At 44.7% G+C, this 26,238-nt stretch overlaps 1 protein-coding gene and 1 long non-coding RNA gene across 5 annotated transcripts in view; one reads left to right on the forward strand and one right to left on the reverse strand.

Moving 5' to 3' along the window:
• Positions 1-265: 265 nt before the first annotated feature.
• LOC116826636 (uncharacterized) lies at positions 266-7,124 on the reverse strand. 2 transcript variants are annotated; one of them, XR_004374109.2, is made up of 5 exons: positions 7,062-7,124; positions 6,307-6,392; positions 5,864-5,959; positions 895-1,008; positions 266-660 (listed from the first exon to the last, which is right to left on the reverse strand). It is a non-coding gene; the product is annotated as an uncharacterized LOC116826636 (long non-coding RNA). The 2 variants fall into 2 exon arrangements; XR_004374110.2 differs by lacking the exon at positions 5,864-5,959.
• MTA1 (metastasis associated 1) overlaps positions 6,978-26,238 on the forward strand; it is a 191,350-nt gene continuing 172,089 nt past the window's right edge. For 2 of the 3 annotated variants that reach the window (XM_032783480.2, XM_032783481.2), the window contains exon 1: positions 6,983-7,138. In XM_032783480.2, the coding sequence (XP_032639371.1) occupies positions 7,111-7,138 (28 nt within the window). In that variant the 5' untranslated portion in view covers positions 6,983-7,110. Of the gene's footprint in view, positions 7,139-26,238 lie in introns of all 3 variants that reach the window. The other variant, XM_032783482.2, reaches the window with a different exon arrangement.

Here is a 26,238-nt window from a genome sequence, read left to right on the forward strand (position 1 = left end):
CTAATATCCAACCTCGACCTCCCCCACTGCAAGTTGAGACCATTGCTCTTTGTTCTGTCATCTGCCACCACTGAAAACAGCTGAGCTCCATCCTCTTTGGAACCCTCTTCCAGGTAGTTGAAGGCTGCTATCAAATCCCCCCTCACTCTTCTCTTCCGCAGACTAAACAAGCCCAGTTCCCTCAGCCTCTCCTCGTAAGTCATGTGCTCCAGACTCTGATTATTGCCCTCCATTTTCCATTCAAAAGTCAGTACACACTCCCTCTCTGCTGCTGTAGTTCAGACATTCAGCATGAAATGATATGTGCCTTAGGAACAATGAATGGACAACTGTCCTTGGGATTGTCAGAAGTAGTATGGATGGGGTCAGGAGGGAGGACATGTACTGCAGGGGCCATAAGCTTGGTTCTGCCTGAGGGGTGGGATGGAGTGAGGGATATGGAGGTCAATGCATAACAAAGATGCTGCCGTTAATTGGCAGGAGTCAATTTACCTGAAAGCTTTCTCCACACAAACACCTTGGTGTGCATGCTCAGTTTTCCCTGTGGAAAGGTTTCAGGTCTATAGTTCACTCTGGAAGGGGCTCTCAGAGAGAAGGTATTTTTTGTCTAACACTTCTCCACAAAATAGTTCTTCCCCAGGAGGTGCACATGTTCATTTTCTCTATGAAAAAGGCCAAGATACAGGTTTTTTCCTTTCAAAAGATTCACACGTATAAGACTCCACATGCAAAGTCTCAACAGAATGTTTTCTGTCAACAGAGCTTTAATGACAAATAGTGGGCCATGCCCTTTGCCCTGTCCCACAGCTCAGCAGGGGATTCCCCTAGCCCAAGAACAGTCTTCCCTTCCCTTGAGAAGCACTAACCAGTTCCTCTCATTTGCAATTGTATAACAATTGTGGTAACTGCACAGAAAAATCCTCCCAAAGATTCTCAAAACAGTGGTCACTGGGCACTTGCTAGCAGTAAATGATGAGGTGGCAGGTCACATGGTGTTGGCTCCTCCTCCTTGGTATGACAAGAGTGATCATGTGCTTGCTAAAAAGTATTAAACACGTCTTGTCATGCCAGCTAGGAGTTTTATTACAGAATTTTAACAAATAGCTGACATAAAACAGCTCAAAATGAATACCACTCCCACCCACTGCTACTGCTTACAGGAATTGTACTAGGTGTATAGCACCAGCAGTAGGTTAAGTGGATATTAGCAACAATGCTATCACTTTTCCAGGAGCAAATGTCCAATGTATGGTAACAAAACTCATATAAAAGCTAAACCAAATAACCTTATCTTGCATTTTACTGGAAGCTCAGGTTCTTTCAAATAAGCAAGTTCAGCTCTGGGAACTTATGGTAACAACGTCCCCACTGATTTTAACTGCCATGGTGGAGTATGGAGTGAGAGGCACCTCTCAGATAACAAGATTCCCCCCACCGAGCTTCAGCTGAATGCAAGAAAGCCAGGACAGAAACTTGAGTGCACGTGTTATGTATCCATGTTGTCTGTGACTCTCTGGAGATAGGCAGCTGTGTTCTCCATTAGAACGAACTCTCAAGTGGACTTCAGTAGTCACAAGTAGAGCACACTGCAGCAATCCAAGATGGAACTGACATGATGTAGAGGAGAGTTGTTGGATCTTCACTGGAGGGGAAATGGATGTAGGGCTCTGGACAGAGGCAGATAGTGAAAGGGAATATGGTCCACAGATGGTGTTTGTCAAGGATTAGAAATCAGTGAGGAGGTAGGAATCAAAGAGTAGTAACAAATGTCATTTGCAACTTGAGAAGAGGTTAATGGATGCCCATAAGCGTCTGTACTAGGAGGACTAGTGGTGTTAAATAGTTTAATGATTGGGGAAAGGGGAGGAACAGTGAAGTATCAGTTTGTGATGGACATTCAATTACGGGGGAGATAGCTCAAGCACTGTGATTGGTGATGTTGATTTCCTGGGATCTGTATCCAAATAAAACACTAATAAACAGACTGGTGCTGTTAAAGTCAAGAGCTGCACTAGTGTTAAATTTAAAACTAATTCAGGAGTGGAGATGACTTGTAACGATTTGTAAGATCATGACAGTTAAGTTAGAGCAACTCAGGGTCCTGTTCCTTAGTGCAGGGAGACATAAGTTGTCTAGGCAATTTAAATTCAATACTAGTCACAACAGCAAGGAGTCTATGTGTGTGTGTGGGAGAATCACATTTGTTATAGGGCCCATTACTGTACCCACTAGACTAAGCCATGTCTGTTCAGAAAGGCACCACACAAATGCACAGAAGAAATCCCACTGTTTCTCAGAATGAGCAATGGGAGAGAATAATGTAATTGTGCATTACTGACTATAGTGCCTATTATGAAAAGATAGATTATGAATAGCATACCGTTATTTGTACAGAAGTGGCTAAATAAAACTGGAGGTGGGGGGAGAGGTATATTCTTCTCATTTGATGCAGGACCAGGGATGGTGGGAAGTTGGGGAGAGAGGTGGCTTAAATTTTCATCACCTTTGCAGCCTCTTTCTTGTAGAGTTGGCTCACGGACACTTTAGTTCCTGATGCAACGTACAGCAGTCTAAATTGGTGTCAATGACATCCTGCTGCTTATAATCCCAAGAAGTTGGAGGGGAATGGGGGACTCAGTATAGAGTCGTTGTGCCACCTGGGCATTCCCAGGTAGATAGTTAAGCCTGCTTTCTGGCTGTGTTGTGCCACCAGAGCAACATAAAATAGCTGTACTGAAGGGGAGAATTAGGGGTTTCCTCTCTAAATGAGCAGATGCAATAGTATTCTTCTCACTAGATACAGCTAGAGGAGTTTGGAAAGTATGGCTCTATCCTGGCAGTGACAAGCTGACAATTGTATCACTATTTGGCAGATACGGCTTTCACTGCCTCCTGTTCAGCATTTCAAATGTCTCAGAAATCATCCACAGAGAAATGAGATTCGATGCAGCCAGCAGGGAATGAAGGTTTATGTGGATGACATCATAGGTAAGGGAAGCCTGTGGAACAACTTAACCTAAGGCTAGAGCAAGTTCTGAAGGCTACGGAGGATGCGGGACTAAAAATTAAAAAGATAAAAATATATGCAACAACAGACTGGCTATGGTTCTTAGGACATAGGATTGATAAAGAAGGGGTGGGGTTAGCAATAGAAACAAAGCCATAGCTGAAAGGTCGCCTCCTACAATCAGAACTGGGGCTGTTCCTCTGTATGGCTGAATGCTGGAGAATCTTCATACTTAATCATTCTCAAAAGGCCAAGTCTTTTATGAATTGCTTAAAACTGTGTGTGAATCTGGAATAAAGCACAGAGGCACACTTGTGGGGTTTTAAAATATCTGCTGACCACATTTAAACTGTATTTTAGGATCCACAGTTCTTTCTACAGATGCTGGTAGCTATGGTATTGATGGGTTGTTACTCTAGTTACAGAATCTGTGGAAATTGAGCAATTGGAATATGATTTAGAAAACTACTGGTTTGAAATTTTCAAAGTCAACTAGAAGACTTAGCCCCAGAACATTTGTAGGGCTAAATACCCTAGAGGGCTTTGCAAATCTTGACCTATTATGCATTCAGATTCCAAGAGCAGGTGTGCTCAAAGAGAGAGAATGTCTAGCAAGCATGTGCCCATGTAAGAGAGTCACAGGCCACTTGCATGAACTTGATAATGTCATGTTGGTGACAGACCACAAAGTGCTTGTATTTTTAATAAACAGTATAGACCCAAACAAGATATATATTAAATACCAGAGATTGCTCATGTGTTTGAGATATAAATGTATTGCAGAATAGACACATAGGTGACTGTCCACCTTGTTAGAAAGACCACAGAGGTGACTGACACTACACCGAGGAGCTCTAGTAATCACCCAGTTCTCCAGAGGCGTGTGATGATGTAGAAGCCCACATGTGCTACTTAGCATATCCACTCTCTCTCACTACAGAACTGATTCAAACAGCTGCTTGGGCTGATACACCACCGGAAACCAAGGTTATGGTTGTCTTAATTATTTATCAGAGGTTTAGCATCCAGTTTATGATTTGTATGTTATGAAAGGTGAACTTTCTGAAGATGAAGGTCTGATTACGTATAGCATTTGTACTGTGTTCTTACAGTCCTTGGAAAGGATACATGAGGAATATTTAGCCCTCAGAAATGCTGGAAGGAGCCCTAATGTCCATGTGATAGCCCACTTGTAGAGTGAAAACATTAATCTTGCAGAATGACCTGACAAACACAACTCAAAAAATTTGCCATTGCCACAGGGCTACCCAATAGGCTTTGGAAAAGAACACTAGATGTGTGTGAAGAGGAGACATGCCTGTTTGGTAATCACTATTTTTCTAGATTTGTAAGAAGTCCACTTCTTGCCAGACCAGGGGTGGGCAAACTTTTTGGTCCGAGGGCCACATTTGGATGGGGAAATTGCATGCAGAGCCATGTGGTGGGGGGGTGCAGGAGGGAGTGCAGGATGTAGGGAGGGGGTGCAGTGTGCAGGAAGGGGCACAGGGCAAGGGGTTGGAGTGCAAGAGGGGGTGTAGAGTGTGGGAGAGGACTCAGGGCAGGGGATTGGGGTGAAGGACAGGTTCGGGGTGCGGGCTTCAGCCCAGCGCTGTTTAACTTGAGCAGCTCCAGAGTGGCAGTGGCATGCAGCGGGGCTAAGGCAGGCTCCCTGCCTTCCCTGGCTCCACGCCGCTCCTAGAAGTGGCCAGCACCATGTCCCTGCGGCCCCTGGTGGAGGAGGGGTGCAGAGGGCTCCGTGCGCTGCCCTTGCCTGCATATACCTCCCCCAAAGCTCTCACTGGCCGCAGTTCCCCGTTCCCAACCAATGGGAGCTGCGGGGAGTGGTGCCTGCAGACAAGGGCAGTGCACAGAGCCCTCTGCCTCCCTGCTTCCCTAGGGACTGCAGGGACGTAGTGCCAGCTGCTTCCAGGAGCCGTGTGGAGCCAGGGCAGGCAGGGAGCCTGTCTTAGCCCCGCGGTGCCATGGGCTGGATCTGGCCCGTGGGCCATAATTTGCCCACCCTTGTGCTAGACCCACCGGTAAACAGGGCTTAGCAAAGTTAAAAGGATTTTTTCTCAATTTGACATCTGGAAATAATTTCTGACAATGGGACATAAGTTGCCAGTTCTGAATTCCAACTTTGGGAGATATAGTATGTCAAGGACATTAACTCCAGTCTTCACCACCCACAAAGGAATGCAGTGGCAGAGAAAACAGTAGATATTAGAGAATTCTACAACAAAAAGACCCCGTACTAGCTCTGCTGAGCTGTAGGGCAAACCTTAACGTTAGTCCTCAGAGTTAACTCAGGGCAGCTGTTCATGGGTTGACAGCTAAGAACAACATTGCTATTCTCAGAGGTAAATTTTAGGTCTGAGTGGCCCTGGTCAAAGGATGTGAAGCTGAGAGGTGCCAAATCTAAGAGATGTTTTGGCTTTCTTCTTTAACTGTCAGAATACTGCCTGGAGCTTACTCAAAGGTAAACTAGGAATCTCAGACCTGAAAAAACTGGATGAGAAGTACTGAACACCATTAGCTCTTAACAGCGGAACAAGCTGCATACAGAGATTCTATTTGGTCAAAACTAATTAAGGAACTTGGTACAGAGGAAGAGGAAGTATCTTCAGCTGGTTCCAAGCCCAGCAGGACTGACGTGACCCTAACTGCAATGGTACTATCACCACTGCCTTAGTGACGGGAGGGAATCCTGTTGAATCCTACTGAACAGCACTTTCCCTTTCTCGTATTTGAAAATTCAAGTGACTCAACTGGACAAAATCCTCCTCAAGGTCAGAAGACAAGACCTAACTGTAGGTGGAGCTGGGATATTTAATTTTTATTTAACATTTTTATTACCTTGTTTACGCTGGGGGAAAATGTGAGGATATGTTTCCTTAAATCTGTAGCAGAAAGCCAGGCAGTTGGAGGCTGAAGGACAGTTGTAGGAGATGCCTATAGGGAAATAGAGAGAGAACAACTTTAGGACAATTCTGTTTTCTTTAGTTTAATACAGTTCTGTGTTAGAAGAAAGTAACTTTTTCTGTGGGGGCATGATGCTAACTGCTTGGGTTTAGGAAGGAACTCTACTTACATGGGCATAATTTCCTTTATTGGTCCATTGGAGTTTTACTCCGTTTCAAGCATCTAGTCCTCAACTTGCCACCAGCTGGGTTATCTATAGTCTAATAATAGGCTAGGATCAGCTGTGGACCCAGTAAGCCCCTAAAGCAGCAATATATTTTGGCAAAGGTCAGGCATACTCCTTCAATTGATGGTTCAGCCCAAGCCTCCATACATACATTTTAATGCTTTCCTTTTTCTTCCATCTCATCAGGATTGTGATGTAGTCAGTTCTCTTTCAGCCAGAGCTCCATCTTGGTCAGGCCTGGGGAAAATAATGATATTGTATAGTACAATTACATGGACAAAAGCCTTAGTACTTTGTATCATCACCATATTTTTGCTATTGCAACCCTTGCCCTCTTTAGGGATCTGGTGGGTGCCTCTCCTCATTGCCAACTCTGTGCTCCTTCACTCAGGGGTTCCCTTTCCCCAGCTACACAGAACTGCTGCCTCCCTCAGGAGGAAAGTCCCCACAGAGCGGCAGGGCCCTGTTCTTGGTTTAACTCTGACCCCTACTCACTATCTGCTGCAGGGTGTGGAGGTGTGATTTGACAGACAGCAGGGGATGAGTAGGCCTAAGGCTGCCACTGTGGCCTCTCCTTGCCCCATTCTCCTGCCTCCCTTTCCCAGCTCTTCCTACCCCATCCCCCACCTTGCCTTCTTTCCCATCCCCCCATTCCCTCTAATATCCCACTCCCCCCCCAGTCCCCCTGCTGCCCCTTCTCCTCAACTCCCTCTCCCGCCTCCGGCCCCCACGTACTCCCAACCCTGCCCACTATCTCCCGCAGCTCTAATCGCCCCCCCGGCTCGCACAGTCCCCGCACTGCCTCAGTCCAGCCGCCCGCTCTCCCGTCGGCGCGGCCCCTTTAATTTCCTCGCTCCCCTCCCCCTCCCGGCCGCTCCAGCCTCCATTTTCCAGCGGATCCGGCACCTGGAGGCAGCGGCGGCGGGAGCGACCCAGACCCCTCCCCAGCCCGGGCATGGCTGCCAACATGTACCGGGTCGGAGGTAAGTCCTCCCCTCCGGGGGCCCGAGTCTTCTTCCCCCCTGCCGGCCGCTCCTCCCCGCGGGCTAGCGGCGCGTCACGGGGCCCCAGCCCCGCCGGGAGCAGGGGGAGCCTTGGCAGGGGGCCGGCGGGGACAGGGTATGGGGCGGGGGGCAGAGTGGGGGGGCTGCAGGGGACGGGTGCGATGGGGCCAGGGGCTATAGAGGTGGGAGTAGAAGTTGGGGTGGATGTGGGGCGGGGCTGGGTGGGTTTGGGGATTGCGGGGCTTGGGGCAGAGTTGGGGGCTGGCAGGGGATGGGTGCTGTGGGGCCAGGGGGATTGTAGGGGTGGGAGTAGAATGTGGGGTGGGGCTGGTGGGGGCAGAGTTGGGACTAGAGGTGGGGCGGGCTGTGTGTTTGGCTGTTATGGGGTGGAGTTGGGGGGCTGGCAGAAGATGGGTGTTACAGGGCCAGGAATTGTAGGGGTGGGGGTAGAATTTGGGGCTGGGGTTAAGGAAACTGTGGGGGCTGGGTATGTTTAGTGATTGTAGGATGGGGGGTGGCATGGGATGGGCGCTCTGGGGTGGGAAGGGGGTTGTAGGGATGAGATGGGGAGGGTTAGTGTGTGTGGAGTTGGGGGAGAGGCGGGTGGGTGAGTGAGGTTTGGGGCTCTGGTGCTGGTAGAGGATGAGTGTCGTGGGGTTGAGAGGGTTTTAGTGCTGGGGAATTGGAGGGAGAAGGTTCATGGGGTGTGTGGAGTGAGGGCTTGGGAGGGGGTGGGGTTGGATGGGGTGCAGTGCTGAGGGTTGTGGAACTAGGGAGATGTATGGGAGCAGAGTTGGTGGGGGAGTGTGGAGCAGAGTTGTGGGCTGAGTGTTGGGGATGGGCTTTCAGAGTAGGATTGTGGGTTGATAAGTATGTGGGGGGGGTTCAGAGCTGGGGGATGTAGGAGTGATGAGGTGCTTGTGTGGCTTTGTGTGGGCTGAAGTGGAGAACTAGGAGAGGCTTTCTCAGTAGTTCATACAGTGTGGGTGGGGTGCTGTGGGTGCATGGAGTATGGATGTTTGTGGAAATAGTTCTGCTGGTTTCTGTTTTCTCTCTCTCCGTCATTGTTTTATGGTGGCTTTTGTTTGACTCCTACCTCTTCCCTTCTAGGCATCCTGCTCAGAGTCCCACACTTCTGTCTGACTGTCCCATGTTTAACTCATGTAAGGAGAAGGGAGAGGATACAAGAGTATGGGGTTGAATTATAGGGAATTTAAACTTTGAAAGGGTGGCCTGGTGTGGATTCATCCTTAGCTGGTTTCTTGGACGATAGCTGTGCTGTGCAGCTTTCTTATTCCTGGGAGTGAGGTGAGGAGGAATAGTACAAGGGGGTTCTGTTCTGTATCAGCCCCCTGAATCTAAGAAATCCCCATTTCCTTTGGCATCCAGAGTCCACTATGATGCTATCAATTCCAGGAAAAATGGATTAATGAAGAAGATATGGCAGGAGTGACGGGCAATGCAGAGAGTGGCAGGAAACCAAGTCCTAGTCCTGGCTTCCAACTATTGTCCTTTTTCCTAATCTTTCTCCCTCACCTTGGCCTTGACACTTGCTTTTGTCTCTCCATTAGGTGCCTCTTACTTTGTCACATCTATCCACATCTCTGATTGTATTTGGCTTGATGAGGAGATATGATGTGGCTCCAATCTGTCATAACTTTGCCTCTTTGGCTTCAGAGAATGCTGAGCATAACTGCTATGGATTGGGTTTATTGAGGGCAGATTTCTGAAGGAGATAAATTGTAGAAGTTTGTGTCTCTTGGTTCCTGTTGTAATTTATAAAACTGATTATTTCACATGGATTGACCATTTGTTTGGCATTTAATTCAGTCTCTCAGATCTTGCTGGAATCTCATCTCTGGAGCATTGAATGCCAGGAACCCTGTTCTGTGGGTCATATTGTTTAGGGAAAGGCTATTAGCCAAAGTTGCCACTCCCCATTATTTTACATACAGATGGGGCCTTGACTTGACACACAATACAAGCCCTATATAGATGATCCAGTAGTCTCTAGATGACTATTGCGATTAGAAGACATTAGTTCAGTCTGAGCTAATGAAGGAGGTTGTTTTGGTTGTATCACCTTGAAAGGAGAGAACCTCCCATTTCAAAATTGGCTATGTGTGCACATCTCGAAAGGGCCATCTTCATATGTTTCTCATTCCCTGATGAATACTTGTATTTGGTCATCCAGGCTGATTGTCAGGAATTACTTTAGCATCCAGTTCCACACAGAACTTTTTTCCCTGCAGAAAATACATTCTTCCGGAAAGGTGCTGCAGTTGCAACTTTCACTCACTGGGAACTGCTGTGGCACCAGAACTGAGTGGCTGCTGTTGGGTGGGAGAAGCCCCAGCTCAGATAGGGAAGAAAGTGCCTAGCCCATGGGGTCAGGTCATCAGGAACGGGATATGGAGTAGACAGATGTACAATGTGGAGCCCATGGGGCTTCTGGGGGGTCACAGATGTGGGAGGGATAGATGGTTGGGGGCTGAATGGGAGTCGCGGTGCAGGGCCACATGGGGATGGGAGGAGGGGAGTACATGGGCAGAGGAGGGTGTCCGAGTGGGGTGCAAGGACAGATGGCGGTGAGGGAGTGCAGGGACATATGAGGCAAGTGTACCTGACTGAATGAGAGGCTAGGGGCCAGCCAGGGTACATGGTGGAAGCTCCCTAACAATCCCTACTCACCTCCCAAAAAAACCTTTGTTCCATACTTTTCCAACCCATACCCAACAGCCTTCCCAAGTTCACACCAAGGCTCTTTCCCAGTAATGACTTCCCTCTCCCTCAGCTCCTCCATTACCCCTGATTCCCCTGAGCCTTTGTGCTGCTCCTGAAGGGTACAGTAAATACATTTCTGTATTGTAGTGTATTAATATGCCTAGTAAGGAATCTGTTAATAAACATTTCCTGAATCTTTTTTGTTGTCTGCATTGTTACAGACATAGTTGCTGACAGGTATTTTGAAGTAAATTACCAAAATAATTGAAATTTGCACCATTATATTATTTTGACAAATAAAATACGCAGAATTTTAAAATATTGTGTGCAGAATTTTTAATTTTTTGGTGCAGAATACCCCCAGGTATAGGGAATGATGACCATGATGTATTGACTAAAGAGCCAATGGCTGCCATAATCATAATGGGAGTGTACTAATAGTTTTTGTCTCAATAGACATAGGTGGCAATATTTTCTAAACTTACTTTGATGTTGGGATTGGCAGAAGTCATAGTGAAGATTCCTTTGTTATGGTCTTGTCATAAACTTGTGCAAACTGTTGTCAGGGCTCACCTTTGCTGCAGTAGATGTGTGGAACCTATTTTATTTCTGTCCTTGGAAACTAACAGCATTTTCTAATATAGACTACAATGCACCTAGTGGACCTCTCTGTCTTTGTAGGACACTTTAGCCATCTTTACCCTCTAATGTTGACACAGTAGTTTCTAAATATCATCTTCCTTAAAACCATCCTTGCAGTCACCAGGGTGTATAGATGACCTGCAGCAGATGAAATGTAAAGTAAAGATGCCACAGCATCAGGAGCAGACATTAAGCACTGAGTTTGATCACCCTTAAAGAACTGTTGGAAGTCATGTGCCTTGAATATAATAGAAGTGGAGAAGAAAAGCTTCACCATAGCATCTGTGAAAGCCCAAACAACCTGAAATCTTCTGGGTAGTAGACAGCGTGGTGATTGTGGTCTGCTTTTGTTTGGAAGCAGTCAAATGTTTGACAAGATTGATTAGATTTGCAGTGACTGGCTGCCTGTATAATGGCAGATCCTTCTGGATTTCCTGTTTATGCAAATGTAGTTGAACAAATGTGACACCTAAAGATAGTGGGAAAGAATCCTGTGGCACCTTATAGACTAGCAGACGTTTTGGAGCATGAGCTTTCGTGGGTGAATACCCACTTCGTCAGATGCGTGTATTCACCCACGAAAGCTCATGCTCCAAAACGTCTGCTAGTCTATAAGGTGCCACAGGATTCTTTGCTGCTTTTAAAGATCCAGACTAACACGGCTACCCTTCTGATACTAAAGATAGTGGAGAGCTTTGGGCTGTGACCTACAGCTTGGAGTTATGTCTCTGCTAGCTAGTGAAGTCATGAGGTGGATAAGTTTTATGTTCACTGTTATGAGTGCTAACTCCTCCACTCAGGAGGGCCATGTATCAGAACAGTTATGTCCATGTTCAAGAAGCCACCTCTTGATACTAACAGTCCTGCTAATCATAGTCCTGTCTATAACATCTTCTTGGAGAAACTTAGTGGAGAAACTTCTTGCCTTATCTGGAGTTTTAAGAGTTACCGTTTGATTCAGGTGTTAGGCCTGGATATAGAATAGAGTAGAGCTAATTTTGTGAGTCTATCATACTGTCTTACAAAAGAAAAAAAAAGCCACATGATATCAATCTTTACAATAAAAATATTGTTAATGCATCATTAGGGACCAGGAGTTGACTTTTTTTGTTTTCTCCTATGTGATATATCGCTTGTAGAATCTGTGGAACTCCCCAGGATTTTCTTCTTACGGCCCCTATCATCATAGTGTCTGATCGCCTTTTCCATATTAGTGAAGTTATCCTCATGATACCTTTAGTGATATAGGCAAGTAATATTATCCACTCTCTTTCAGATGGGGGAACTGAGACACAAAGATTAAGGAAGTTTGTGCCAGAGCTAAGGATTGAATGCAGATCTTGGGAGTCCCAGTCAGTACCTTAACTGTAAGGCCATCCATCTACCTTATTCTGTCATACCTCCTATTCAGTTTGTATGTGAAGTTGATAGAGGACATGATGAGAGTGCAGTGTTATCAATATAACACTCAACTCTGAATCATATCTCTTTCCTCAGACCCAAGTGGTGGTGTCTGCTTTCCCAGCATATAGCTGAAGTTGAGTCTTGGTTGAAGCTGAACTGAGGAGAGGAAATGTTGGGTTGAAGGAGTGAAGTAATCAGCAGAAATGATGAGAGTGAGGCCTGCTTCCTGGAATGTGAGGGTAGGCTTGCCATTTGCCAACAAGCTTTGCGGTTTAGTGATCCTATTCAATTCATGGCTGCGGCTGGATTATCAGGGCTCAGCAGTAGCCAAGCGTGGGGTTTTTCATAATCTCCTTGCAACTTTTTCTTTATGTGGAGCTTTCCACAGTGTTCTAGGATTTTGTCCTCTCCAGTTTGGACTACTGCAGTGTTCTTTAGTTTTAGGTCACACTTGAAGACTTCTAGAAACTTCTGCAGGTTCCGGATGTGTTGCCATCTTAGGTAGCAGTGTTTTTTGGATTGGCCATATTAGTAAAATTGTGTCAATGTGCTCCAGAGACTTTTTAAATATCTTCCTGTATACAACTCAAAATATTTTTTTTTTTTTTTTGAGCCCTTTATGGTTTGGTCCTGATTACTTTGTCTATATCTGTCCTGGTACACTATCATGAGAGTTCAGATCAGCTAGGAAGCAATTTACTGATAGCTCCAGACTTGTGTATGAATGGAGCTGGGTACAGAGCATTCAAGGTGGGACATTTTAAATCTAGACTTCATTTTTTTTTGTTCTACAGAGCCTGAGTTACTGGTCTTCAAAATATGTTGCAACACCTCTTGATTCAAGCTTTTTGTGGGTGTGTTTTGGTGCGGGGAGGATGTAAGGTGGCAAGGTGGTGTTTTTTGTTTTTTGTTTTTTGTTTTTTTTGTTTGTTTATGGCATAGGTGACACATTTAAAAGGTTTCTGGAACCGACATTGCAAATATTATAACTTGTTCATCTCCCTGGGGGGGTCACAAATAGGGTTTATGCATTTATAGCCATCCTCAGAAGGGGACACAATCAACTTAGTCACTTATTTCTGAAAACATTGGACCTGTTACTGATGATGGTATCAGTCAATTCCATTATCAGTAAGAACATAAAAACGGCCATATTGGGTCAGACCAGTGGATATCTAGCTAGTGCCAGATGCCTCAGAGGAAATGAGCAAGGCAGAGCAATGTATTGAGTGATTCTCTGTTGCTAGTCTCTGCTTCTGGCAGTCAGAGGTTTAGGGACTCCCAGAATATGGGGTTGCATCTCTGATCATCTTGGCTAATAGCCATTGATGGACCTATCCTCTGTGAAACTCTCTAAGGGTATGGCTACACTTACATTTTTGCAGCGCTGGTAGTTACAGCTGTGGTCGTACAGCTGTGTAGGGCCAGTGCTGCAGTGTGTCCACATTTGCAGCATTTGCAGCGCTGTTGTGAGTGGTGCATTGTAGGCAGCTATCCCACAGAGCACCTCATCCCATTTTGGCGCTGTGGGTTGTGGGAAGGAGACGGAAGAGTGCGGGTCGTTCCGCTTCCTGTTCCAACAACCCGTGGTGCATCGCTTCCCTTTTCAGCCGTTTGGTGCCATTGTGAGTCTGCCACGTGATTTCAGTAAGAAATGGAGCCCGAGCTGCTGAGGACTTTGCTGATGAATGTTGCCAGCAATCACGTCTGGCAGTTGAGCTATTCCTTATGCTCCAAAGTGACAGTGAGGAGAGCTCAGATGATGAAATAGATTCGGCTGACGCGCCTGACACTAAATTGCTTGTGGCAGTAACGGACGTGCTCAGCACCGTGGAACGCCGCCTTTGGGCTCGGGAAACAAGCACTGAGTGGTGGGATCACATCGTCATGCAAGTCTGGGATGACGAGCAGTGGCTGCAGAACTTTTCGGATGAGAAAAGCCACTTTCATGGGACTGTGTGCTGAGCTCGCCCCAACCCTGCAGCGCAAGGACACGAGACTGAGAGCTGCCCTGTCAGTGGAGAAGCGGGTGGCTATTGCAGTCTGGAAGCTGGCAACTCCAGACAGCTACCGATCGGTCGCAAACCAGTTTGGAGTGGGAAAGTCGACCGTTGGAAGTGGTGATGCAAGTTTGCAGGGCCATTAATCGCATCCTGCTAAGAAGAACCGTGACTCTGGGGAATGTGCAGGACATTCTGGATGGCTTTGCACAAATGGGTTTCCCTAACTGTGGAGGGGCAATAGATGGGACGCATATTCCTATTCTGGCACCACCCCACCTGGCATCCGAGTACGTTAATCGGAAGGGTATTTCTCTATGGTTTCTCAGGCGCTTGTGGATCACCGTGGGCGTTTCACTGACATTTACACAGGATGGCCTGGAAAGGTGCATGATGCACGCATCTTTCGGAACAGTGGCATGTTCAGGAAGCTGCAGGCAGGGACTTTTTTCCCAGACAGGAAGATCACAGTGGGGGACGTCGAAATGCCCATTGTGATCCTTGGAGACCCCGCTTACCCGTTAATGCCTTGGCTCATGAAACCGTATACAGGGAAGCTTGACAGGAGCAAGGACCGGTTCAACTACAGGCTGAGCCGGTGCAGAATGACTGTGGAGTGTGCTTTTGGCCGTTTAAAGGGGAGATGGAGAAGTCTCTACGGGGAAGCTAGACGTGGGGGAAAGCAGCATCCCAGCGATTATAACCGCGTGCTGTATCCTCCATAATATTTGTGAAGGAAAGGGTGAAACCTTCAGTGACAGTGACGATGGACCTCCGAGGTTCAACGCCTGGAGGCTGAATTTGCACAGCCAGAGAGCAGGGCTACTAGAGAGGCCCAGCACAGTGCTTCAAGGATTAGGGATGCCTTAAAGGAGCAATTTGAGGCTGAAAGCCAACAGTAATGTTGGGTGCCTTCCACAGGAGTTAAGTGCAGTGGTTGCAATGATTTGCAGTGCCTATTTTTCACTTGTGGTACAGTATGTTACACTTTCTGTAATAATAAAAACTGTTTTAAAAGACAAGAAATCCTTTATTAAAAATACAGTACATAAAATGGGCAGGGGGGTAGGGTGATGAGCAGTAAAGTCAGAGGTTTGAATATGTCCTTCCTTGAGTGCTGTGCAATGCCTGCTGCACTTCAGGATTAATATGCTGCATGGTGATGGGGTTGAGTGCATAGGGTAGGGTCGTAGTTCTCAGGGCTGTTAGGTGAACGTATGGTGTTGGGGGCAGCTGGTGGTGGTAAGAACCAGGATGCTGGAGAAGGGTGTTTTGAGGAAACAGTGGGGCACAATGGGTTGAGCTTTGGGATGGGGGGAGGAAGGCACGGTAGTGCTCTGCTGCCTGCATGGCTAGCATTGACTGCATGAGGTCTGTGTGGCGTTCCAGGATGCTTAGCAGCCGATTTGTGCTTCTCTTGGTAGCCAATTCCTTTCTCTTGGCAGCCTTTTCCTTTCTCTTGGCAGCCTGTTCCTTTTTCCTGCTTTCCTTTTCCCTCCAGTCTTGCAACTTTTATTATCTGTGGAATACAGATTCATAACTGCTTTCACCAGCTCCTCCTTACTCTTCCTTGGTTTTTTTCTTAAGTTCTGTAGTTTTTCAGAAGTCTGCGCTGATGGAGCAGTATCCAAGGTCACTTTTAAAAAAACACAGAGAGATAAACTTTTACTACAGAGCCTGTATTGTTTTTAATCAGACTATTTCTAGCATCATTTGTACACATTGCATAGCATAGCACAGGAGAGGCCCCACAGCTGCAGAGAGAAATGGTGAGTTTCCCCACACGCACGGCGTCTCACCTGGGAAGGGGGGCTGCTTGACTCTGGGATCAATGGGGTTTCTGTGACTTGGGGAAAGCAAAGAGCAGCTACAGGGAAATAGCACTGAACCCTACACCCACATCTGCACACAGCAGGTACTCCTCAGAGCCATCTTGCACACGCGGCTCACCTGGGAAGGGGGGCTGCTTGACTCTGGAAAGCAGCAAAGAGCAGCTGGGGAAATCTGTGACCCACATCTGGGGAAAGCACACGCGGCTCACCTGGGAAAGGGATTTCTGTGACTTGGGGAAAGCAAAAGAGCAGCTACAGGGAAATAGCACTTAACAGTATCCCTGCATTTTCCACAGAATTTTAACCTCCCCGATATCTCGCTGCTGCTCCGGGTCACCTGGGAAGAGCGGGAGGGTCTTCTACAGCTATGTGGATTCCGCCCTGGTCCCTACGCAGCTTGCCTGTGTGCAGCAATGGTCCCCCCACCCCTCACGGCACAATGGCGCGGACGTGTTAGCCTGACTGGGACAAGGACCACGGTGGCTCTCCCTATAAACTTGCGGAAGCGCATTGCACACGCTCTGGCTGAAACTTTTGAAGAGATTACAGAGGCAGATTACCGCGACGTGATAGACCAAATCAATGGGCTATTCCACATCTAGGCATGCTTGCAGGCAGCCATAGCCCCCCTCCTCCCAAAACATTTCCATCCTTATAATAAAAGCTTCTTACCGGGAACAGGCTCCTCTGCTGGTTCCTCACTACCAAGTCCCAGCGGCTGCGACTGGCTAGCTTCTTCCTGGCTGGAAAATAGCTCCTGGCTGCATGACTCCTGGGAGTCTCCAAACACCTCAGTAGCCTCACTCTCGGGTTCCTCTACACCCTCCCCCTCCTCTCCAGGCTCTGAACTGTCCATCGTGATCCTCGATTGGCAGTGGGGTTACATCCAAGTATCGCATCCAGCTCCTTGTAAAAAAACGGCAGGTCGTGGGGGCAGCACCTGAGCGGCGGTTTCCCTGACGTGCTTTGCAGTAGGCACTCCGCAGCTCCTTTACCTTAACCCTGCACTGCACCGCGTCCCGGTCATAGCCCCTGTATTGCATTGACTTTGATATCTGGCCGTAGGTATCATAATTTTCTACGGCTGGAGCGCAGCTGTGCCTGCACAGTTTCCTCACCCCAAACACTGATGAGATCCTGCAGCTCGGCAGTGCTCCATGCTGGGGCTCGTTTGGGGCGTGGAGACATGGTCACTGATTGATTGCACTCCACGCCTCGCTGAGCAAACAGGAAGGGGATTTTTAAAATTCCCGGGGCATTTAAAGGGCGGGTCACCTGAGCCCAGGGCAGTGGAGTGCGAAACAATGACCAGAGAGGCTGAAAAGTTATGCTGGGATACCTCCTAATACCCTGGAGGCCAATTACAGCACTGGTGAGTGTCCACACCTGATGAGCAGCGCTGCATCACCAGCGCTGGATTCGCTATACCTGTAACAGACCAGGACTACAGCCAGCACTGCAGACAGAGAGTTGCAGCGCTGGCTGAGCTTTGTAAGTGTGGACATTGAGTAAGTTGCAGCGCTGTAACCCCCTCACCAGCACTGCAACTTCCAAGTGTAGCCAAGGCCTCATTCTTTTTTAAACACAGTTACAATTTTAGCATTCACAGCATCCCGCGGCAATGAGTTCCACAGACTGACTGTGTGTTGTATGAAGAAGTAGTTCTGTATATTTTTTTTAAATTAATAAATTTCAGGTGACCCTCTGGGTTTTGTTTAATGTTAAGGAGTAAATAATAGTTCCCTTTTGACTTTCTCCATACCATTCATGATTTTTATAGACTTCTATCAAATCCCCCCCTAAGTCACCTCTCTTCTAAGATGAACAGTCCCAGTCTTTTAAATTTCTCCTTCTATAGAAGCTGTTCCATATGCCTAATCATTTTTGTTGCCCTTTTCTATACATTTTCCATTTCTAATTATCTTTTTTTTTGAGATGGGGCAACCAGAACTTCAAGCAATAGGTGTGTATGTACCATCAACTTATATAGTGCCATTGATATTTTTATCTTAATAGCTATCCCTTTCCTAACGCTCATAACATTTTGTTAGCTTTTTTGACTGCTGCTGCACACTGAGGAGATGTTTTCGGAAAACTATCCACAATGATTTCAAGATTTTTATTGAGTGGTAACAACTAATTTAGACATCATCATTTTGTATGTATAATCAAAATTATGTTTTCCAATGTGCTTTACTTTGCATTTATCAACCTGGAATTTCACCTGCTATCTGGTTGCCCAGGCACCTAGTTTTCGAAATCCCTTAATAACTATGTGCAGTCAGCTTTGGACTTTACTAAATTACTCAAGATAGTTTTGTCTGCAAACTTTGCCACCTTACTGTTTACATCTTTTTCCAGTTCATTTATGAATATGTTGAACAGCACTAATCCCAGTACAGAACCTCGGGGGAACCTACTGTATTTCTCTCCATAGTGAAAACTGACAATTTATTCTTGCCCCTTTGTTTCCTGTCTTCTAACCAGCAACTGGTCCATGGGAGGACCTTTCTTCTTATCGCATTATAGCTTACTTTTCTTAAGAGCCATTGTTGAGGGACTTTTTCAAAGACTTTCTGAAAATCCAAGTACACTGGATCACCCTTCTCCACGTATTTGTTGACATCCTCAAAGAATTCTAATAGTGCAAGGTGTGATTTCCCAGTACTAAAGCTGTGTTGACTCTTCCCCAACATATTGTGTTCATTTATGTGTCTGATAATTCTGTTCTTAAGTTTCAACCAAGTTTTTTGATACCGAAGTTAGGCTTTTATTGGACTGTAATTTGCAGAATTGCCTCAAGATCCTTTTTTAAAAAATTGGTGTTATGTTAGCTATCCTCCAGGCATCAGGTTCGAAGGCTGATTTGAGTGACAGGTCCCATACCACAGCTGGTAGTTCTGTGGTTTCATATTTGAGTTCCTTCAGAACTCTTGGGTGACTTATTACTGTTTGTTTAATCAGTTTGTTCCAAAAACCTCTTCTAAGGAACTGTCCCACATTAAGGTGTCAGTTGATTTGTCACCTAAAAAGGATTATTCAGATGTGGGAATCGTCTTCAGATCCTCTGCAGTGAAGACCAATGCAAATAATTTGTTTAGCTTTTCTGCAATGGCCTTGTCTTCCTTGAGTTCTCCTTTTAGCATCTTGATCTTTCATCGTTTCACAGCTTGTGAGCCAGTTTTGTATATCAAAAAGGGTGAGAGTAAAACACTTAATTACCCTGGGTTTGCAATTCTTATTACAGCATCTGATAAAATTTCCAAGGCTTTGTCTACACTAGTACTTTTGTTGGTAAAACTTACATAGGTCAGAGGTGTGAAAAAACCACACTCTGACATAAGTTTCACCGTCAAAAGTGCTGGTGTAGACAGCACTACGTCAGGAGAGGCTCTCCTGCTGACATAGCCAATGACACTTGTTGTTTTTTTTTTTTAATTATGCTGGCAGGAAAGCAGCTGTGCCGCTGTAAGGTCCGTAGTGTAGATGTAACCTAAGTCTCTCCTATTTTTAAAATTGGCTAGATATTAAGTTGAGCGTTTGTAAGGTTGCCTAAGCATTTTCATTCTAATTGGTCTTTTTCAGTTATGTACGTTTGTCATTCTTTTTTCATCCAGAATTTTTCCATTTGTGCCTCTTACAAAGTGGGGGGTGTGTGTGTGAGAGAGAGTAATTTCAAAACAGATTTTTAGATGACAAAAGTAGAGTAAAATACAGTTACAATTTATTAATCAAAAGTAAAATAAAGCATATTTTAAACACTTCAGTAGCTTAGGGTAGAAACTTGAAATTTGGTACTGTGTATTCATGGGTTAGACTTCAGCCTTTTTTGTGAAATAGTACAGTGGCTGCTTTTATTTGCAGAGCGATAATAATCTTTTGACAATGTGATTGATATATCATAAAGTTAAAATTACTTAACCAAAGTGTGAAATGGGGGAAGGAGCTTGATACATTGAACTCTCACTATCTTATTCCTCTCTAATTTACAAAGTTGATTCTTAAAAAAAAAATTCAGTCTTTTCTGTTTTCTAGTGAAGTTTTAATAAGAGTTTTGAGTAATAATTGGAGATATACCAATCTCCTAGAACTGGAAGGGACCTTGAAAGGTCATCGAGTCCAGCCCCCTTGCCTTCACTAGCAGGACCAATTTTTGCCCTAGATCCCTAAGTGGCCCCCTCAAGGATTGAACCCACAACCCTGGGTTTAACAGGCCAATGCTCAAACCACTGAGCTATTGTAATACTGAGGCTTCATTACTTTACAAAATTAACTACAGTAGATCTTGAATACCATGAGATTTTTGAAACATTACTTTTTAAAAACTTGTTTTCTTACTAATTTTTTAATCCATAATTGGTCTATTGGACTGTCCATTATAGTCAAACCTCCTTAATTCTTCTTAATTACCAAACAATTAGGAAAATTGCATGAGAAGTTTTGTCTTTTACTGAAAAAAGCATTTCAGTATTAAAGTTCCTTTTAAAAGTAATTTTGGTTACTCTAATAAAAGTTTTATACTTTAAAATCATGCTTAGATGAGTGATTTCCATTAGCAGATAGCAAGTTTCTCTTGCTGAAAGTAGAAACAAAGCTTTTTCACAAATACCCAGTAGTTGTGATAGAAGCTAATGATAAATGGCAGGATGCTATTGATTGGTGTTGAGTATTAAAATCTGAGCAAATGTAAGCCTTGAATATTTCTAATAAGCCTTTTCTCATCTACTTCTTTTAGTAACATCATAATTTTGAGGTGAAGCCTAAGTTGAACATGAAGGGAAAAAGTGTTTCTCATCCTTTCTCAAAAGCTACAAGAAATGTCTTCCTCTTTTTTTCAGGAGAATTTTTAGAGCATTCTAGGATCATTGAAGATGCATTTTTTACTCTGCGGGTTGTATTTTAAATTTCCATAAAGAAACTCCCCCACTGTTCAGTTTATATATGCTTTCCTAGTTGCAAAAGTTAAAGTTGCAACTTTCACTCACTCACAAACTTCTCAAACTAGACCTAGTCCCAGTTGGCTGAAAATATTCCTCTATTCAAAGCTTTTGAATCTTGCCACATATCACTCTTTTTTTTTTAACTTTCATCTTGGGCAGATCTTTTCTAACACAGAGACTTTGCGAGACCCCCAGTAGCCTGCTGGCTGTTAGACTGAGCAGTCATATGTGAAACAGATTATGGAAACCACATGATCAAAAACTTCAATCCCGCAATGGCAAAATAAGTCTCTGAAGATGCCCCAGACTCTGTAAAGGCATTGAACGAAAGTATGTACCTGACTGTTTTTGGGGTATGTCTACACTTTATCTATAGCTGTGCCAGCACAGCCCCATAGTGTAGGTGGAAGCTGTGCTGACAGAAGGGGTTTTTCTGTTGGTATAAGAACACCCTTCTCTTTAAAGATGGCTATGTTGATGGAAACCCTCTTCTGTCAAAATAACTTTTCAGGGTAGATATAGCTATGTTAGTATAGCTGCGTTAATTGCTGCGTGGTATTTCCATACCCCTGACTGATGTAGCTATGCTGATGATAAAACTTTTCAGTGTAGACCGTAGGTCTTGTTGGAACCCTAGGTATGGCTAAGAGTGTGAACCAAAGTAGGCCTTGTCAGAATAGTAACACTGAGGTATCAACTAACCAAGTAAGCGCTTCCTGACTGGAGAGGATGGTACAAGATTACACCGACTCCCTGCTAAAGATAAGGAGGGGAGAACAGGATAATGGATAAGGATGTTTTGTTTGAACTAGCAGGTACAAGATGTAAGGATGGTAACAATATCTGAAGTGTAATAGGTAACATGTTTGTTTCAATGTATGAAAAGCAGAAATCATAGGAGGGGCAACTTTGTATTGGCCTATAAGACAGCATTCTGTTCTGTTGATTACGCTGATACTTTGTTGCAGGCATACATGTTAGTGTACCTATAACTGTTGAGGCAGGGCACTCGGACTGTGTCTTGTTGATAGTAAACCTGGCTGACCACCTTGGTCATCGAACCGAGCCGGTGGTCTGTCTTTATAAGTGACATTGAGGTCAGCTGAATTAGCAAACTGCACTCTCTCTTGGTCCAGCTAGCATCTGATCTCCACGAACAGCGTAGGAGCAATGCATCAGCACACACAACAGCATTAACAGTGGTGACCCTAACTACTGATATGGTGAGCTGACTGCTCTGAGGGTCACAACCTGAGATGGCAGTAAACTTGAAGCTACAAAATCCCCGCATTGGAGCAATACACCAGCCCATCCAATAGCACTAACAACATGGGTAGAAGTTTGAGCTCTCTCACGGCAAAATAATTTACTTCGTGTGCACTTCCCTGGACGTCGTCAGGCACTTCAGTTTAGTGAAGAAGCTGGAACATAAAGTCCAGTCTCCTATACTCTTTGGCCTTGTCTTCACTGTGAAAAAGAATGTGTCCTTCTTGAGTTAAATAACAGGCGGTAAAAGCCAAGTGAAGGTAAGGCAGTTTGTAATTGACACATAAGTTAACAGGCTGCAGTAAATGCAAGGCTTCTCCATAGTCTTTAACTCAATCTGATACCTTGTATGAAAACTACAAACAGCCTTCTCTTCACTTAAGACATTAGTTAATTTGAGATGATGCCTTTTTTCCTAGCAAAGACACCCTTTTGGTGCTTTGATATGGTATTGAATAACCTCAGGAGCTATCCTTTTGTAGCCTTTGAAAAAAAAACTTTCAGGAATTTAAAACCATTTTCTTAATGGCCATCTAGGCTAGCCAGAGGGTGCTGCATTTTAGGCTCTTTAGAAAGGAAGCCCATGCTCAGAAAGGAATTCTTCTCTTTGTCCTTAACAGCTGGTCCGCCATAAAAAAGGGAAAACTTGATAAGACTAAAAGCAGCAGGATTCTCTGCTGCTTTTACAGATCCAGCCTAACACGGCTACCCCTCTGATACTTGATAAGACTAGCAAGGGTCACAAAAAAGCAGGCACTCAGTTCACTTTTCTGGCAATAAGGATATTTGCCTTTGAGGCTGAGGTAGCTGAAGAGGGAACCTAGGAAAGGTGGTTGTCCATATGATTTCAAAATGGTTGTTGTAAATCCTAGATATACTGCTGGAAACAGCACATTCTCAAGAGAGCAAAGCTTAGCAGAAAGGCACTAAATCCGATATACTTAATTTCTTTTTGGAAGCAGATAAAATTCTTTATATCAGTCCTCTTGTTGCCAGATAGTAATGAAGTATTAATGGAAAAGCTCCTGCAAGCTTAAGAGATGAATTAAATAAGCCCCCAAAGTCTTGATGAAAGACCAAGGCACACTAAGAAGCTCTATTGTGGCACAACACGTCTTGGTTCTAAAACCTGATTATGATGGCATCATATTCACCTTTGCATCTTCTCCTCTGAAATACTAGGTGGATATTTCCTGGGTAACTTGGACATTGAGCGGAGGTCATTGAAAAGGATAGTTTTCTGTAATAACTCTTGTTTTCAAGAAAAACTTTTCAGTTTGACAAATACACGAGCATATGGTACAAACTGAATACCTGGTATAAAACAAAGGACATAATAAAAACCCGATCTGCCAATATACCTGATATATTAGGTTTCCTACAGGGTGATGTTAGTGAGCCTCAAGTTAAATGCCTTATACAAACATGCTTCAGCTGTCTCTAGGCCACTGGGAGTGGATTAACAGGGATTGATTTCCTGACCACACCATATGAATGATTTTTAAGAGCAAAAGTGCTTCTTTAAGCTTCCAGGGCACTACCTGGAGGATTATCTTGTTTTTAATGTCCTCATAGAGTCCTCTTTCAAAACCCTACTAACACTCAGTGTCTCTATCTTACCTTCAGGTTAGAATTCCTGATGGCAATTACACCATTTCACAGCTAAAAGTCTTGCTGATGGAATCTCACTAATATAGCTGTCTACTGTTCAGAGTGGACAAGTGTTACTGTAACCGCCATTTTTCATCAGTATGGTGAGGACATGCTTGGTTCCTTTTTGCCCCTGCCTGGTGCACCCAAGGGGGGAAAAATGAGATTGACTGACTGGATGGAAGAAGGGCATTTAGAGCACAGCTAGGATAGGAAAAGGTTTTTGCAAAAGTGCACAGATCTGTTTGTTCTCTATTATCTGGCAGTCAAAAGGGGGTTGGGGGGACCGTTAAAATTCCTCCAGTGCTACATTATTAAAGCTGTGTATTAAAAAGCTTATAAACTCAAAGCTATTAAACCTCCTGGAAAAACTATGGTCCAGATTAGTCTCTTTTTTTGCAGCAGAAAATCCTTATGTTTCCAATGAAGAAATTTGAAAGGTGGCTGTAGGCTTCTGTTCATGCATTTTTCTAGACACTTATAAACTAGATATACAGTCTTTGCTGAATGATATCTTTACGAGGGAGGTATGGATTGCAACAATCCCCCTCTCCCCCCTTCAGCTGTGTACTGCTTTTGAGTAAGGGCTTGGCTACACTTGTGAGTTACAGCGCATTAAAGGAGCCCCAGGTGCACTAGCTCACTGCCTGTCTGCACTGGCAAGGCACATAGAGCGCTATAACTCCATGGCTAGAGCGCTCCTGTTATTTCGCCTCGGCGAATAGAACAATGTTTGATGTGCCCCTGCTGAAGCGCCGCAGCATCAGTGTGGACAAGTTGTTGCATTACTGTGCTCTGATCAGCCTCTGGAAACGTCCCATAATCCCTTAAGTCAAGTGGCCACTCTTGTCATTGCTTTGGATATGCCCTTTGAAAGCTCCATTTGACAGCCAGCATGCTTATCTGCTCCGAGACAAAGCTACCATTACTGTGGAATGCTGTGTGTGATGAGAGAGAGGTGAGGAGGGGGGGCTGTTGCAGTCTGAATTTACGAGACTGTATGCTGACATGCACACAGCCCCCCAAAAACCCACTCTCCCCCCACATACACACAACACACTCCCAGTTGCACTCCCCCCTCCCTCCCCTCATTTGAAAAGCATGTTGCAGCTACTTGCATGCTGGGATAGCTACCACAATGCACTACTCTCTGTGGCTGTTGCAAGAGCTGCTGATGTGGGCACACCACTGTGCTTGCGGCTGTCAGTGTGGACAGATTGCAGCGCTTTCCTTACTGCACTCTATGAAGGCTAGTTTACATCTGCAAGTGTAGCCATGCCCCTAGTTTCGGGAGTGGTGAACTAGGCCATTGCTGGACAGATTTCAAACGGACTCTCCTTGTTTTCCTTTTCTCAATGACCAGATTGATCAGGCCATCTTTCTCTAGATGTAAATTCTCCTCATTCTGAAGAAAGTGGAATTGGGATGTAGGATTACTGTTTCAGAATTTAGATGCACAATCTTAGATTAGTTAAGGGGAGAAGCTAGACTGATGGAGACCTCTCCCTGGTTATTGATGGACTTATTGGAAATAGTGAACCTAACCACTGAGAGAAGACATTGCTCTTTCAGGAACCAACCATGTACATATAAATATGCTGACTTTAAATCTGTCCTCATGTTTCAGAGATGTTGTCTTTGCACATTTCTACTCAGTCTTCCTTCACTCACCTCTTCTGGAAACCTGGCCTCCTCAAATGCATGGGTCCTTCACTCGTGCACATAAATCAGACACACAAATTTGGAGTTTAACTTTTTCCCCCCTCTGGGTGTCTATCTCATATCAAATGTCATCATGTGGGTTTACGCTATTGTAATTGCAAATAGAATTTGGCCTAAAATGAGGCACAGCTCCGCCACACTCCTGCCATATTTAGTGTGCATAGAGAGCCATTGCTTGTGCAATACATAGTCTCTAACTGGGTGTTCAATGCATGTGTATGATTATGTTTATAAAAGGTATTTGTATAAAGGAAGAGCCAAAACCAGGGGTATTCCTGTAGTCCGTCATTTTTTGACTTGTGAATATTTCTGTTTGCAAACTTAACTTTCTTTTAAAGTAATGGAGGTTTTAGGGGATGGAGGTATATTGAATTATTATATATAATTATATACATTCATCCTAGTTTTATAGGTTTCAGAGATACATCCTATACTTAAAATGGAGACTACTGCAAAAACTGATATCACTGCAGAACCAAAACTTATTCTAACTTTGTGTGTGTGCATGCACACAGAAGTACTTGGTATTTGGATATCATGGTAATGTTGCCTTAGCTGGCTTCTAGCAAGCAGGGTGTTGGCTTCCGGTACGCTTGTGTAAAGTCTAAAGGTTGAAGGCCCATTGGACTCTTGGAAGAAGTATAAGAAACTAAAAATGCCAGTTCATTAATTGGAAGGGAAGGTATTTGTGAAAGTGTTGCATGTGCTGCATTTTATGTAAAATGTCTGCTGTTTCTCTTATAACTGCTTGTCTACACATAAAATTATACCTGAATTATTCTGTGGGGAGGGACACATTCTGGAATAAGGCTATTCTATACTTAAAAACTTAGATGCAAATTACACTGGCATAAAGCTGCTGCAGTTAGTATATCGCTTGTGCATGTGCACGCTCATTA

The sequence above is a fragment of the Chelonoidis abingdonii genome, chromosome 7, assembly GCF_003597395.2.
Source record: "Chelonoidis abingdonii isolate Lonesome George chromosome 7, CheloAbing_2.0, whole genome shotgun sequence".
NCBI lineage: Eukaryota > Metazoa > Chordata > Testudines > Testudinidae > Chelonoidis > Chelonoidis abingdonii.